We start from the raw sequence: 15,731 nt of genomic DNA on the forward strand, positions 1-15,731 counted from the left end.
TTTCCCGGTTGTCCAGCTGCCCCAGTCCCTCCTCCATCTCCAACGCTTCCCCTTCTCCCTCTCCATCGCCCCCCCTCTTATTCCCGGTCAGACGGCTGCCCCTCACGGCCTCCTCCAGTGCCTTCTGCCGCCGGTAAAAGTGGGAGAACTTGTTGAAGATGATGGTGATGGGCAGCGCCACCACGAGGATGCCCCCCAGGATGCAGCCCGAGGCGGCCAGCTTGCCCGCCACCGTGATGGGCACCACATCCCCGTAGCCCACCGTGGTCATGCTCACCGTGCCCCACCACCAGCAGGCCGGGATGGTGTCCAGCCCGACGTCCTCATCCTTCTCCGCTGTGTAGGCCATTCCGGAGAAGACGCAGACCCCAACGCCCAGGTACAGCAGCAGAATGCCCACCTCGCGATAGCTGTGCTTTAAAATGGAAACAAAGAACAGTCAGGACCAAGATCAGGGCAGTGACCCATCAAACCTTTCGATGGAGACGGCTGGGGAAATGTTTTAAAGTTTATTTATTAGTGTCACAAGTAGGCTTACATTAACACTGCAATGAAGTTACTGTGAAAATCCCCTAGTCCCAACTCTCCGGTGCCTGTTCGGGTACACTGAGGGAGAATTTAGCATGGCCAATGTACCTAACCAGCACGTCTTTCAGAATGTGGGAGGACACCAGAGCACCGGGAGGAAACCCACGCAGACATGAAGAGAAAGTGCAAGCTCCGCACAGGCAGTGACCCAAGTTGGGAATCGAACCCGGGTCCCTGGCACTGTGAGGCAGCAGTGCTAACCACTGTGCCAAATGTGAAATAGAGGATACAAGCATGAGCGGCCTCAATCTTAAAATTCTCATCCTTGCGTTTCAATCCCTCCATGGCATTGTCCAAAGGGTGAGTGCAGCCTTGGAACTGAATACTTATTGAGGAGTTTGGTGATTGGGAGAGTTTGGTGAGTGGGGAGTTTGGTGAGTGAGGGTGTTTGGTGAGTGGGGGAGTTTGGTGAGTGGGGAGTTTGGTGATTGGGAGAGTTTGGTGAGTGGGGAGTTTGGTAATTGGGGGAGTTTGGTGAGTGGGGAGTTTAGTGAAGTGGGGAGTTTGGTGAATGGGGGAGTTTGGTGAGTGGGGAGTTTGGTGAGTGAGGGTGTTTGGTGAGTGGGGGAGTTTGGTGAGTGAGGGTGTTTGGTGAGTGGGGGAGTTTGGTGAGTGAGGGTGTTTGGTGAGTGGGGGAGTTTGGTGAGTGGGGAGTTTGGTGAGTGGGGAGTTTAGTGATTGGGGGAGTTTGGTGAGTGGGGAGTTCAGTGATTGGGGGAGTTTGGTGAGTGGGGGGAGTTTGGTGAGTGGGGAGTTTAGTGATTGGGGGAGTTTGGTGAGTGGGGAGTTTGGTGAGTGAGGGTGTTTGGTGAGTGGGGGAGTTTGGTGAGTGGGGAGTTTAGTGATTGGGGGAGTTTGGCGAGTGGGGAGTTTAGTGATTGGGGGAGTTTGGTGAGTGGGGGGAGTTTGGTGAGTGGGGGGAGTTTGGTGAAGGGGGAGTTTGGTGAGTGGGGAGTTTGGTGAGGGGGAGTTTGGTGAGTGGGGGAGTTTGGTGAGTGGGGAGTTTGGTGAGTGAAGGTGTTTGGTGAATGAGTAAGTTTGGTGAGTGAGGATGTTTGGTGATTGAGGGTGTTTGGTGATTGGGGAGTTTGGAGAGTGAGGGTGTTTGGTGATTGGGGAGTTTGGAGAGTGAGGGTGTTTGGTGAGTGAGGGTGTTTGGTGATTGGGGAGTTTGGAGAGTGAGGGAGTTTGGTGAGTGAGGGAGTTAGGTGAGTGAGGGAGTTAGGTGAGTGAGGGAGTTAGGTGAGTGAGCGAGTTTGGTGACGGGGAGTTCGGTGAGTGAGGGAGTTTGGTGAGGGAGGGTTTGGTGAGGGGGTGGGGAGTTTGGTGAGTGAGGGAGTTTAGTGAAGGGGGAGTTTGGTGAATGGGGGAGTTTGGTGAGTGAGGGAGTTTGGTGAGTGAGGGAGTTAGGTGAGTGAGGGAGTTAGGTGAGTGGGGGAGTTAGGTGAGTGAGGGAGTTAGGTGAGTGAGGGAGTTAGGTGAGTGAGCGAGTTTGGTGACGGGGAGTTTGGTGAGGGGGGAGTTCGTGAGTGGGGTAGTTTTGTGAGTGAAGTTGTTTGGTGAATGGGGGAGTTTGGTGAGTGAGGGAGTTTGGTGAGTGAGGGCAGTTTGGTGATGGGGGGGGTTTGGTGTGTGGGGGAATTCGGTGACTTGGGGGGCTTGGTGAGTGGGGGAGTTTGGTGACTGTTGGGGGGGTTGGTGAGTGGGGGAGTTTGGTGACTGTTGGGGGGGTTGGTGAGTGGGGGAGTTTGGTGACTGTTGGGGGGGGTTGGTGAATGGGGGAGTTTGGTGACTGTTGGGGGGGGTTGGTGAATGGGGGAGTTTGGTGACTGGGGTGGTTTGGTGAGTGGGGGAGTTCGGTGACTGGGGGGTTTGGTGAGTGGGGGAGTTCGGTGACTGGGGGGGTTGGGGAGTGGAGGGGTTTGGCGGAGAGGGAAGGTGGTGTTCCTTTCCTTTTTCTTTTTCTTCCTTTTTCATTCTGTAGGAATTAGTTTTTACTCTACTACAGGGAAAGGTACTAACTGTTTGGTGAGCATCTGGCAAGTGCTTACCGTCTATTCCAGTCCTGAGGTTCAGTATGGTACACAAACTGGTGATAACAAGTATATGAACTGGTAAAGTTAATAAATATATAATAAAGAAAATAAATAACTGAATGCTATCATTAAATAGTTAACTAAAACACATTAAGGATGGCGGGTCCGGTGATGTCTCGAGGCTACAGCATGTGGGAGCTCCCGATGCCAGTGTGACCCAGGGCAAACATGCCTGCAGAAGTGTTTATAAAGTTTGAGCCTAAAGCTGGAGGCTGAGCTGCAGACACTGCGACATGGGGGGAAGTTTCCTGGATCATTTGTTTCAGGAGGCAGCCACACCACTTCTGATTTGTTCAGTGATCAGGCACAGGGGTGTGTGACAGCCAATGAAGTAAGGGGATCCCAGGGGCAGGAGTGCAGGAGATGTTGCGATAGTCCAATAGGTTTGAGGTTATCTCAGCTTGTTTAGATGAGGGTGGGGCTGCAAACTGAACATGGCATGATGATACAGGAAGCTAATCGAGCTTGGGGAGCAAGGAGGGATGTAGTGTTCATAGGGGAATACATGGTAAGGGGGATTGACACTGTTTTCTGTAACAAAGACCGAGAGTCCAGACATCAGTGCTGCCTGTCTGGGGCCAGGGTCTGGGACATCTCTTCTGGGCTGGAGTGAGAAGGGGGGAAGATACAGTTGTGATCTATGTAGGTACCGATGACATAGGTAGAACTAGGAATGAGGTTCTGCATGAAACGTATGAAGAGCGAGGCATTAAATTCAAAAGCAGACCATCAAAGGTTATAATCTCCACATTATTACCTGAGCCACATGCAAATTGCCATAGGGTACACAAGATGAGAGAGATGAATACATGGTTCAAATGCTGGTGTGGGAGAAATGGGTTCCAGTTTGTGGGGCACTGATACCAGTACAGGGGTATGTGGGGGCTGTATCATTGGAACAGTCTACACCTGAACCACACTGGGACCAGTGTTCTGGACAGCTGCATAACTCGGGAAGTAGAGAGGATTTTAAACTCAATAATGGGAGCAAGGGATCAAATTTGGGAAGTTGTAGCAAATCAAAGAGTAGAGAAAAGACACGAGAGAACGGTATTAATGCGGGAAATGATAAACAGGATGTGACAGGATGGGACAGAGTGTACAGGGAGTACAAATCCAACATCAAATCAGCAGTAAGGTTCTTAGAACAGCAAGTTCTGGCACCAACCAAGGAGCAGACTATACTAAACCTGATATTGTGCAACAAAATAGGATCAGTTAATGGCCTCATGGTGAAGGCGACCCTAGCGATCATAATATAATTGAATTTTACATTCAGTTTGAGGCAGAGAAGAGTGGGTCCAAGCCTAGTGTTTTAAACTTAAATATGGGCAATTTTGAGGGCACAAAAGCACAACTAGTTAAAGTGAACTGCAATATACATCAATAGGGATGCAGTGGCAGACATTTAAATAGATACATTCCACTGAGAAAGAAACATTCCAAGGGGAGAGTTCACAATTAGTTGGTAACTAAAAAAAAAGATTAGCTCAAATTTAAAGAAAGGAGGCACATAATTACGTAAAGATGGGTGGAAGGTGAGAAGATTGGATGGAATGTAAAAAAGAGCAAGGAATGACCAAAATATTGACAACGAAGCAAAACCTAGAGTATGAGAGTAAAACTAACTAGAAATCCGAGGAATTAATAGTGGAAAATAAGGAGATGGCAAATGAATTGAATTGATATTTTCATTGAATCATAGAAACCCTATAGTACAGAAGCAGACTATTCGGCCCATCGAGTCTGCACTGACTCTCCAACAAAGCATCCCACCCAGACCCTATCCCCATAACCCCATGTACTTACTACACTAATCCCACCCAACCCCCCCCCAAACTTACACATCTTGGGACTCCAAGGGTCAATTTAGCATGGCCAATCCACCTAACCCGCACATCTTTGGAGTATTGGAGGAAACTGGAGGAAACCCACGCAGATACGGGGAGAATGTGCAACTCCACACATGATGTGGAGATGCCGGCGTTGGACTGGGGTAAGCACAGTAAGAAGTCTCACAACACCAGGTTAAAGTCCAACAGGTTTATTTGGCAGCACAAACTTTCGGAGCGCTGCCCCTTCATCAGGTGACTGGGAGTTGTGTTCACAAACAGGGCATATAGAGACACAAACTCAATTTGCAAGATAATGGTTGGAATGCGAGTCTTTACAGGTAATCAAGCCTTAAAGGTACAGACAATGTGAGTGGAGAGAGGGCCAAGCACAGGTTAAAGAGATGTGTATTGTCTCCAGCCAGGACAGTTAGTGAGATTCTGCAAGTCCAGGTAAGTCGTGGGGGTTACAAATAGTGTGACATGAACCCAAGATCTTGGTTGAGGCCATCCTCATGTGTGCAGAACTTGGCTATCAGTCTCTGCTCAGTGATTCTCAGCATTGTCATGTGTCGAGAAGGCCACCTTGGAGAACGCTTGCCTGAAGATCAGAGGCTGAATGCCCATGACTGCTGAAGTGTTCCCCGACTGGAAGGGAACACTCTTGCCTGGTGATTGTCAAGCGGTGTTCATTCATCCGTTGTCGTAGCGTCTGCATGGTTTCCCCAATGTACCATGCCTCGGGACATCCTTTCCTGCAGCGTATCAGGTAGACAACGTTGGCCGAGTCGCAAGTGTATGTACCGTGTACCTGGTGGATGGTGTTCTTACGTAAGATGATGGCATCCGTGTCGATGATCCGGCACGTCTTGCAGAGGTTGCTCTGGCAGGGTTGTGTGGTGTCGTGGCCACTGTTCTCCTGAAGGCTGGGTAGTTTGCTGCGGACAATGGTCTGTTTGAGGTTGTGTGATTGTTTGAAGGCAAGAAGTGGGGGTGTGGAGATGGTCTTGGCGAGATGTTCGTCTTCATCGATGACATGTTGAAGGCTCCGGAGAAGATGTCGTAGCTTCTCCGCTCTGGGGAAGTACTGTTCGATAAAGAGTACTCTGTCCACCGTGTCCTGTGTTTGTCTTCTGAGGAGGTCGGTGCGGTTTTTCGCTGTGGCGCGTTGGAACTGTCGATTGATCAGTCGAGCGCCATATCCTGTTCTTATGAGGGTGTCTTTCAGCGTCTGTAGGTGTCTGTTGCGATCCTCCTCATCCGAGCAGATCCTGTGTATACGGAGGGCTTGTCCGTAGGGGATGGCTTCTTTAACGTGTTTAGGGTGGAAGCTGGAGAAGTGGAGCATCGTGAGGTTATCCGTGGGCTTGCGCTACAATGAAGTGCTGAGGTGACCGTCCTTGATGGAGATGCGTGTGTCTAAGAATGTAACCGATTCTGGAGAGTAGTCCATGGTGAGTCTGATGGTGGGATGAAACTTGTTGATGTCATCATATAGTTGTTTCAATGATTGTTCGCCATGAGTCCAAAGGAAGAAAATGTCATCGATGTATCTAGTGTATAGCATCGGCTGAAGGTCCTGTGCGGTGAAGAGGTCTTGTTTGAACCTGTGCATGAGGATGTTGGCATATTAAGGTGTGAATTTGGTCCACATGGCTGTTCTGTGCGGCTGGATGAAGAACTGGTTGTTGAAGCTGAAGATGTTGTGGTCCAGGATGAAGCGGATGAGTTGTAGAATTGCATCTGAAGATTGGTAGTTGTCGGCGTTGAATACTGAGGCAGTTGCAGCAATGCTGTCATCGCGGGGGATGCTGGTGTAGAGTGCCGAGACATCCATTGTGATGAGGAGTGCTCCTGGTTCAACTGCTCCCTGTGTGCTGAGTTTCTGCAGGAAGTCTGTAGTGTCGCGACAGAAGCTGGGGGATCTTTGTATAATGGGTTTCAGGATGCCCTCAATGTAGCCGGAGAGGTTCTGACACAGGGTCCCATTGTCTGATACGATGTGACGGCCAGGTATATTGGCCTTGTGTATCTTCGGGAGGCAGTAGAGATCTCCAATGCGGGGAGTACATGGGATGAGAGCATGGAGGGTGCTCTGAAGGTCCGGATCAAAGGTCTTGATCAGTCTGTTGAGTTGGCGGATGTGTTCTTTGGTCAGATCTGCGGGTAATTGTCTGTAGTGTTTCTCGTTGTTCAGTTGTCGGTACACTTCTTTGCAGTAATCCGTTCTGTTCAGTATGATGGTGGCCCCTCCTTTGTCTGCTGGTTTGATGACAATGTTGCGGTTGGCCTTGAGCGCGCGGATGGCGTTGTGTTGTGCTTGGGTGACGCTCGGGGCTGTCTTGTGAGTGCGGCTGATGAATCTGGCATTGACGCACCTCCTGACGGCTTGGGCATACATGTCAAGTCGAAGGCAGCGGCCTTCCGGAGGAGTCCAATTCGACTCTTTCCTCTTCAGTTGCTGCACCGTGGATCCCTCTGTTGGCTGTTCCGGTTCATTGGCTGTCTCATTGTGTTCGCTGTTGGCCTCTTGGGGTTTGTGGAAGAACTCCCGCAGCCTCATTCGCCTGATGAATTCCTCTGTGTCCGCTGCGAGACTGATGGGGTCCACTTTGGTGGTGGGGCAGAAATTGAGCCCTCGGCTGAGAACTTCGATTTCATCTGGTCTTTAACTTGTGCTTGGCCCTCTCTCCACTCACATTGTCTGTACCTTTAAGACTTGATTACCTGTAAAGACTCGCATTCCAAACATTATCTTGTAAATTGAGTTTGTGTCTGTATATGCCCTGTTTGTGAACACAAGTCCTCACTCACCTGATGAAGGAGCGAGACTCCGAAAGCTAGTGCTGCCAAATAAACCTGTTGGACTTTAACCTGGTGTTGTGAAACTTTTTACTGTGCCAACTCCAGACGGACAGCGAGCCAAGGCTGGAATTGAACCTGGGCCCCTGGTGCAGTGAGGCAGCCGTGCTAACCAGTGTGCCGCCATGCCGCCCATTTTGTATCATTCTTCACGATAGAGAAGAGAAGTAACATCCCAGGAATAGCTGTAAATCAGGAATTGGTAAAGAGGGAAGAACCCTGGAGAGAGCGTGAGGCCATGGAAGAGTTTTAAACAAGGATGGGATTTTTAAAATCAAGTTGCTTGGCTGGGAATGGATGTAGGTCGGTGAGTACGGGGCAATAAGAGAATGGGACTTGATGTGATTTAACACAGGGAGTTAACAGCAGAGTTTTGGATGACCTCAGGTTGCAGAGGGCAGAATGTGGGAGACCAGCGAGGAATGCGTGGAACGGTCGAGTCTGGTGGTAACGAAGGCATGGACGAGGGTTTCAGTAGCAGATCAGCTGAGACAGGGGTGAGGTCAGGTGGTGTTACAGAGCTGGAAGTAGGCGGTGTTAGTCATGGAATGAATATGAGGCCATGGGATCAAATGTGACACCAAGATTGCGAACAGAGTGGCTTAATCTCAGATAATGTAGATAATGTTCTGTAGAAGAGTCACGCTGGATTCAAAATGTTAACTCTGTTCCTCCAGCCACAGATGCTGCCAGACCTGCTGAGTATTTCCAGCGCTTTCTGCTTTTATTTCAGGTCTCCAGTAGCTGCAATATTTTGCTTTCATATTGCTTAACCTCAGACCGTGGTCATGGACTGTTCATCCGGTGCTGGATGTCAGGTATGCAGTTTGAGAATGGAGTGATAGAGGAGGAGAGAGTGGTGCTGAGCTGGAGCTGGGTCTTGTCAGTGTACATGTAAAAATGAATGCTAAGTCTTTGGAGAATGTCGCCATGGGACAGCATGTCAACTAGAAATAGGAGGAGGTCAAGGGTTAATCCTTGGAGGGGGCTGGGGGGGATGCTGGCACTAGAGGTAAGGGTGCAGGAGCAGGAAGAGAAGCCATTGCAATTAATTCTCTGGCTATGATTAGATAGATAAGAATGGAAGCATGTGCAAAGAGTCCCACCCAGGTGAATCACAGCGCAGATGTGTTGAAGGAGGATAGTGTGGTCAACCTTGTCAAAGACTACAGACTGGGAGAGAAGGACAAGGAGGGAAGGATTTACCCTTGTCACAGTCACACATAACATCATGAGTTTCCTGTTTCCTCCCACAGTCCAAAGATGTGCAGGTCAGATCAATTAGCCATGCTAAATTGTCCCTTAGTGTCCAAAGATGTGTAGGTTAGGTGGATTGACCATGCTAAATTGTCCCTTAGTGTATCAAGATGAGGAGGTTAGGTGGATTGGCCATGCTAAATTTCCCCTTAGTGTCCAAAGATGTGGAGACTAGCTGGATTGGCCATGCTAAATTGTCCCTTCGTGTCCAAAAGTGTGTAGGTTAGGTGGATTGGCCATGCTAAATTGTCCCTTAGTTTCCAAAGATGTGGAGACTGGGTGGATTGGCCATGCTAAATTGTCCCTTAGTGTTCAAGGATGTGTAGGTTAGGTGGATTGGTCATGCTAAATTGTCCCTTAGTGTCCAAAGATGTGTAGGTTAGGTGGTTTGGCCATGCTAAATTGTCCCTTAGTGTCCAAAGATGTGGAGACTGGGTGGATTGGCCATGCTAAATTGTCCCTTAGTGTCCAAAGATGTGTAGGTTAGATGGATTGGCCATGCTAAATTGCCCCTTAGTGTCCAAAGATGTGTAGATTAGGTGGATTGGCCATGCTAGATTGTCCCTTATTGGCCAAAGATGTGTAGTTTAGGTGGATTGGCCGTGCTAAATTTCCCCTTAGTGTCCAAAGATGTGGAGGTTAGATGGATTAGTCATGGTAAATGTGTGGGGTTATGGGGACAGGGTGGGGAGAGGGCCTGGGTAAGGTACTCTGTCAGAGAATCAGTGCAGGCTCTATGGGCCGAATGGCCTCTGCTGCACTGTAGGGATTCTATGATTCCTTTTTTAACTATAGGAAGGACGAGGAGGGAAAGTTTACCCTTGTCACAGTCACACATAATGTCATTAATGACTTTGATAAAAGCTGGTTTGGTTCTGTGGTCGGAGCAGAGGAACCCAGGAGTAGAGTTCCAGGAACGATGGAACCAGATCTAAATACAAAATCTTTATATTTCTATTTATACCGACTGTTGTCCATTATTCTCGGTACAAAAAAATCTTATCAGTTTGAATATATTCCAGCCGCTAATAGACTCTTTAATTATATTAATCTGTTCCTAACCTACTAACGCCACAATTAGATTTCTACACATCATCCTCATTATTCTCTATTTAAGCGCCTTTTAAGATCAATTGAATTGGTGATTGTTTGATAGAATGTCTTTATCTCGTCAAATAATGTTAAATTGGGTTGATAATGCTGAGGCAAATATCTTCAGAAAGGAAAAGATGAAAATTAATAATTTTGCGATATCTAATGCGATGGCGCTATCATGCAGTATATCAATGTTAATGATATTTGGATTCCTATTATGTCTCCATAATATATGCAGCAGTGTAATGTGGCACAATAAGATAGCTGATTTTACAGTAGAATTACATGGAACATACAGAAAAAAAATAGACCATTCGGCCCAACCAATTTATACTGGTGTCAATGTTCCATTTAATCGTGATTCAGAAATCTACCGGAGGTTTTCTTTTAAGTATTAAAGTTTATTTATTAGTCACCAGTAGGCTTACATTAACACTGCAATGAAGTTACTGTGAAAATCCCCTAGTCTCCACACTCTGGTACCTGTTCAGGTTACACTGAGGGAGAATTTAGCATGGCCAATGTGCCTAATCAGCACGTCTTTTGGGCTGTGGGAGGAAACCGGAGCACCCAAAGGAAACCCACGCAGACTCGGGGAGAATGTGCAGATTTTGCACAGATAGTGACCCAAGCCAGGAATTGTACCTGGGTCCCTAGTGCTGTGAGGCAGCTGTGGATGTGGTGAGGATGTAACCAGTAGAATAGATAAAGGAGAACCAGTGGATGTGGATTTTCAGAGTGCCACATAAGAGGTTAGCACGTGAAATTAAAGCACATGAGGTTAGGGGTAATATATTGGCATGGATTGAGAATTGGTTAGCAGACAGGAAACAGAGAGTAGGAATAAATGGATCTTTTTTAGAGTGGTAGGTGGTGATTAGCGTGATCCCACAGGGATCAGTACTTGGGCCCCAGATATTTACAATATATATCCAATGACTTGGATGAGGAAACCAAGTGCAATATTTCAAGTTTACTGATGACACAAAATAGATGGGGGTGTGAGTGGCAAGGAGAATGTAAAGGGACTTCAAGGTGATTTAGACAAGTTGAGTAAGTGGGAAAACACATGGCAGATGTAGTATAACGTGGATAATTGTGAAGTTATTCACTTCAGATGGAGAAACAGAATGACAGTATTATGTAAATTGTGATAGATTGAGGAATGTTGACATACAAAAGGGACCTGGATGTCCTTGTACACCATTCACTGAGAGCAAGCATGTAGATGCAGCAAGCGGTTAGGAAGACAAATGGTGTGTTGGCCTTCCTTGCAAGAGGATTCGAGTATAGGAGCAAAGACATTTTACTGCAGTTGTACAGGGCCTTGGTGAGACCACACCTGGAGTAATGTGTGCAGTTTTAGCCTCCTTACCTAAGAAAGGATATACTTACCATAGAGGGAGCACAATGGAGGTTCACCAGACTGATTCCTGGGATGACAGGATTGTCGTATGAGGAGAGATTGGGTCGACTGGGCCTGTATTCACTGGCATTTAGAAGAATGAGAGGGGATCTCATTGAAAAGTATACAATTCTGACGGGGCTGGATGGATTGGAGACAGGAATGTTGTTTCTTTTGGCTGGCCAGACAGGGGGTGGGGGGGTTTAGAACACGGGGTCACAGCTTCAGGATATGGCGTTGGCAATTTAGGACTGAGGTGAGGAGAAATTTCCAGTCTCGGCTTCTCCAATCTATCTATCCAACTAAAGTCCTTCATCCCTGTAACCAGTCTTGTCTATCTTTTAGGTTGGGGGCAGTGGCACAGTGGTATTGTCACTGGATTAGTGATCCAGAGACCCAGAGTAATGCTCTGGGGACTCCAGGTTCAAATCCCACTGTGGCAGATGGTGAAATTTGAATTCAATAAAAATCTGGAGTTAAAGGCCTAATGATGACCATGAAATGATAAAAACCCATGTTTCAATAATATCCTTTAGGGAAGGAAATCTGTCATCCTTACCTGCTCTGGTCTGCATGTGACTCCAGACCCACGGCAATGTGGTTGACTTTTAATTGCCCTCTGAAATGATCTAGCAAGCCCCTCAGTTCACGGGCAATTAGAGATGGGTAATAAATGCTGCCCCAGCCAGCAATGCCCACACCCCTTGAGCGAAAATAAAAAAACCTCTCTAAAGCCTTCACATCCTTCCTAAATTTTGGTGCCCAAAATTAGTCACAGTTATGGGCAACAGGGTGGCATAGTGGTTAGCACTGCTGCCTCACAGCGCCAGGGACCTTGGTTCAGTTCCAGCCTTGGGTTACTGTCTGTGTGGAATTTGCATGTTCTTCCCATGTCTGCGTGGATTTCCTCTGGGCGCTCCGATTTCCTCCTACTCTCCAGAGATGTGTAGGTTAGGTGGATTAGCTCTGCTCAATTACCCCATAGTGTCAGGGGGACTAGCTAGGGTAAATGTGTGGGGTTAATGGGTAGGGCCTGGGTGGGATTGTGGTCGGTGCAGCCTCGATGGGCCAAATGGCCTTCTTCTGCACTGTCGGACTCTATGATTCTATGATACTCTAGGTGAGACTATACCAACGTTTAGGACGGAGGTGAGGAGACATTTCTTCACCCAAAGAGTGGTGAGTCTGTGGAATTCATTACCACAGGAATTGAATGTATTCAAGAGGCGGCTGGATATAGCACTTGGGGCAAATGGGATCAAAGGTTATGGGGAGAAAACAGGATTAGGCTATTGAGTTGGATGATCAGCCATGATTGTGATGAATGGCGGAGCAGCTCGAAGGGCCAAATGGCCTCCTCCTGCTCCTATCTTCTATATTTCTATGAAAGCTCACATTGATGGTTTGCTTTTTTTATTCATTTGTGGGACATGGGCGTCGTTGGCTGGCCAGCATTTATTGCCCATCCCTATTTGCCCTTGAACTGAGTGGCTTGCTTGGCCATTTCAGAGGGCAGTTGAGAGTCAACCACGTTGCTGTGGCTCTGGAGTCACATGTAGGCCAGACCAGGTAAGGATGGCAGATTTCCTTCCCTAAAGGGCATTCGTGAACCAGATGAGTAGTTTCATAGAATCATAGAATCCCTACAGTACAGAAAGAGGCCATTCGGCCCATCGAGTCTGCACCAACCACAATCCCACCCAGGCCCCACCCCCATATCCCCACATATTCTACCCACTAATCCCTCTAACCTACGCATCTCAGGACACTAAGGGGCAATTTTAGCATGGCCAATCAACCTAACCCGCACATGCGTAGGTTAGAGGGATTAGTGAGTAGAATATGTGGGGATATGGGGGTGGGGCCTGGGTGGGATTGTGGTTGGTGCAGACTCGATGGGCCGAATGGCCTCTTTCTGTACTGTAGGGATTCTATGATTCTATGAAACTACTCATCTGGTTCACGAATGCCCTTTAGGGAAGGAAATCTGCCATCCTTACCTGGTCTGGCCTACATGTGACTCCAGAGCCACAGCAATGTGGTTGACTCTCAACTGCCCTCTGAAATGGCCAAGCAAGCCACTCAGTTCAAGGGCAAATAGGGATGGGCAATAAATGCTGACCAGCCAACGACACCCATGTCCCACAAATGAATAAAAAAAAAACCATCAATGTGAGCTTTCATAGAAATATAGAAGATAGCAGCTTCAAAGCTGCTTCAAAACTTTCAAGCTGACTACTCATGGATTAGGAAGCACAAAGGAAAAGTGACCTCTCTATCAGCACTAAAACTCTCTTAGAAAGCCCAACGATTGGAAAGTCCCATTCTTACCTTTAAAGTTGCCCCTAGTGACCGAAGTCCCGTTGAGTGACGGGCTAACTTGAGCACTCTAAAGATCCTCATCAACCTCAGGACCTGAACCACCTTGCCCAGGTTTTCCAGGTCGGTTGTGTGGCCAAAGATTAGGTGAACCAGCAGAGTGAAGTAAAAGGGCAAGACGGAAATGATGTCAATCATGTTCAGCGGGTGAAAACAAAACCTCTTAATGTTGGGGCTAAGGAGCATGCGCGAGCACACTTCCATGGAGAACCAAGCGATGCAGAAATGCTCCACGATTTGTAACCTGGGATCGTCGATCTCCTCCTCGAACTCGTCCAAGATCTGGTACTCAGGCATGCTGTGAATGCACATGGTGGCAATGGATCCCAGCACCACGCTGATGGAGAGGAAACTGAAGAGTCTACTAGGGATGGAATATCCAGGATTCTCCAGGGTCAGCCAGAGCTGCCTCCTATAGTTCCCGTACTTCATCCCACGGAATATCAGCAAGTCACGGTTAAAATCGGAGATCTCATCCGGGGAAGTGTCGATGCTGCTCACGTCGCTCTCATCGTCCCAGTTTTTGCGCCTGCTCTCGGTTTTGCGATCGTGGTACCGATACCTGCAGCAGGAATCGAGGAAGAACTCGTTGATGCCCCAGTACTCGATCTCCTGCGAAAACGAGAAGACGCAAAGTTCGTCCATCATGTGCAGCCTCCCGGTCTGATAAAAGTTTAACACGTACGGGAAGAGGCCTGGGTGCCGGTCGAAGTAGAACTCTTTCTTTGACACGTCGTAATCATCGCATATTCGGAGAATGGACTCCTCCGAGTCACACGTTAAAAGCTGTCCCAGCCTGGTGTTGGGGAACTTGGAGAGGGTGCTGGAGCTCAGCTTTCTCTTCAGCCCTCCAACATTCACATTGATGGCTTGATCCTCAAACTTAGGATCCCAGCTCCGGAATGTCTCATTAACCATGGTAACCAATAGGGCCTGTCCGTATTAACCTGCAAACAGACAAAAAGATACAGTTACACCAAACAGTAGTGTGTCTGGGAAAGGGCATGGAATGGCATCGGATTTACAGTGCAGCAACAGGCCATTTGGCCCTGCTGATCCATGCCAGCATTTAAGCTCCACCTCCCACCACTCTTCGACTCACATTGTCAGCATATCTTTCGATTCCATTCTCCCTCATGTGGTTATCTATTTCCCGCTAGCTGAGATGCTGCTCACCCCAACGCGCCCTGTGGTAACAAGTTCCACATCTCACAGCCCTCTGGGTAAAGGAGTTTCTCCTCTGCTTCCTATTGAATTTATTAGTAATTATTTTATATATAGCATGCACACACACAAACATACATACTCACACACACACAGACATGTACACACACACACACACATGTACACACACACACATGTACACACACACACACATATATGCACGCACGTACACACACACAGACACTCACATACATACACACACAATCATACACACATGTACACACACACACACACACACACACGTACACACATATGCACACACACATGCATACATGACATATGTACACACACACATGTACACATACATGTACACACACACTCACACACGTACGCACACATGTAAACATGCACACACACACATGCGCACGTGCACACACGCTGATGCATCTTCTCTAACCTGCCTTTGAGAGCTGCTGCGATACCTTTGAGTGTGAAGAAGAGTGCTGCAAACACTAATGTGCTCACACATTACTGCCGTTCCACTGAGTGAGATAAAACATTATTGTTTCAATGCAGCATGAGTTTGATTTAACAGCGCTCCGCTGTTCGATGGCCACTGGCTGGTTGAAATCTCAGCAGCTGAATGAATGAACAATGGGGTGAATAATGTGAATAAGTGAGAAGTGTTTGAATTGGTTTGTCTTTGAGAGGCAGGGTCAAAATCTCTCTCCTCCGAAAAGTTAGTAGGTGGCTTGGAGTCCAAGATAATATATTGGGCTGGATTTTGTAGCCCCAAGTTGGGCAGGAGTCTTCCCATTCCCCATCTCCCCCGTGCCCCCATCTCTTCCATCTCCACACAGCCCCCATTCCCCACCCCCATCTCCCCACCCCCATCTCCCCTACCCCCATTTCCCCACCGCAACAAAAATGAGCTACTGTTGAGTAAGATTGTGGATGTTTCAGGAATTCGGGATGTCTTGACACCTCTACACACCTCATGGCTTGGATTTATATAGCACCTTTCGCAACCTCAGGACATTCCAAAATACTTTA

The 15,731-nt window shown here is 47.9% G+C and overlaps 1 protein-coding gene across 1 annotated transcript in view; it reads right to left on the reverse strand.

Moving 5' to 3' along the window:
• LOC144508262 (delayed-rectifier potassium channel regulatory subunit KCNS2-like) overlaps positions 1-15,731 on the reverse strand; it is a 32,442-nt gene that overhangs the window by 410 nt on the left and 16,301 nt on the right. Inside the window, exons 2-3 of the mRNA XM_078236080.1 lie at positions 13,467-14,461; positions 107-415 (exon numbers count right to left, since the gene is read on the reverse strand). Of these exons, the coding sequence (XP_078092206.1) occupies positions 107-415; positions 13,467-14,432 (1,275 nt within the window). The 5' untranslated portion in view covers positions 14,433-14,461. The remainder of the gene's footprint in view (positions 1-106; positions 416-13,466; positions 14,462-15,731) is intronic.

The sequence above is a fragment of the Mustelus asterias genome, chromosome 20 (genome assembly GCF_964213995.1).
Source record: "Mustelus asterias chromosome 20, sMusAst1.hap1.1, whole genome shotgun sequence".
NCBI classification, from domain to species: Eukaryota; Metazoa; Chordata; class Chondrichthyes; order Carcharhiniformes; family Triakidae; genus Mustelus; species Mustelus asterias.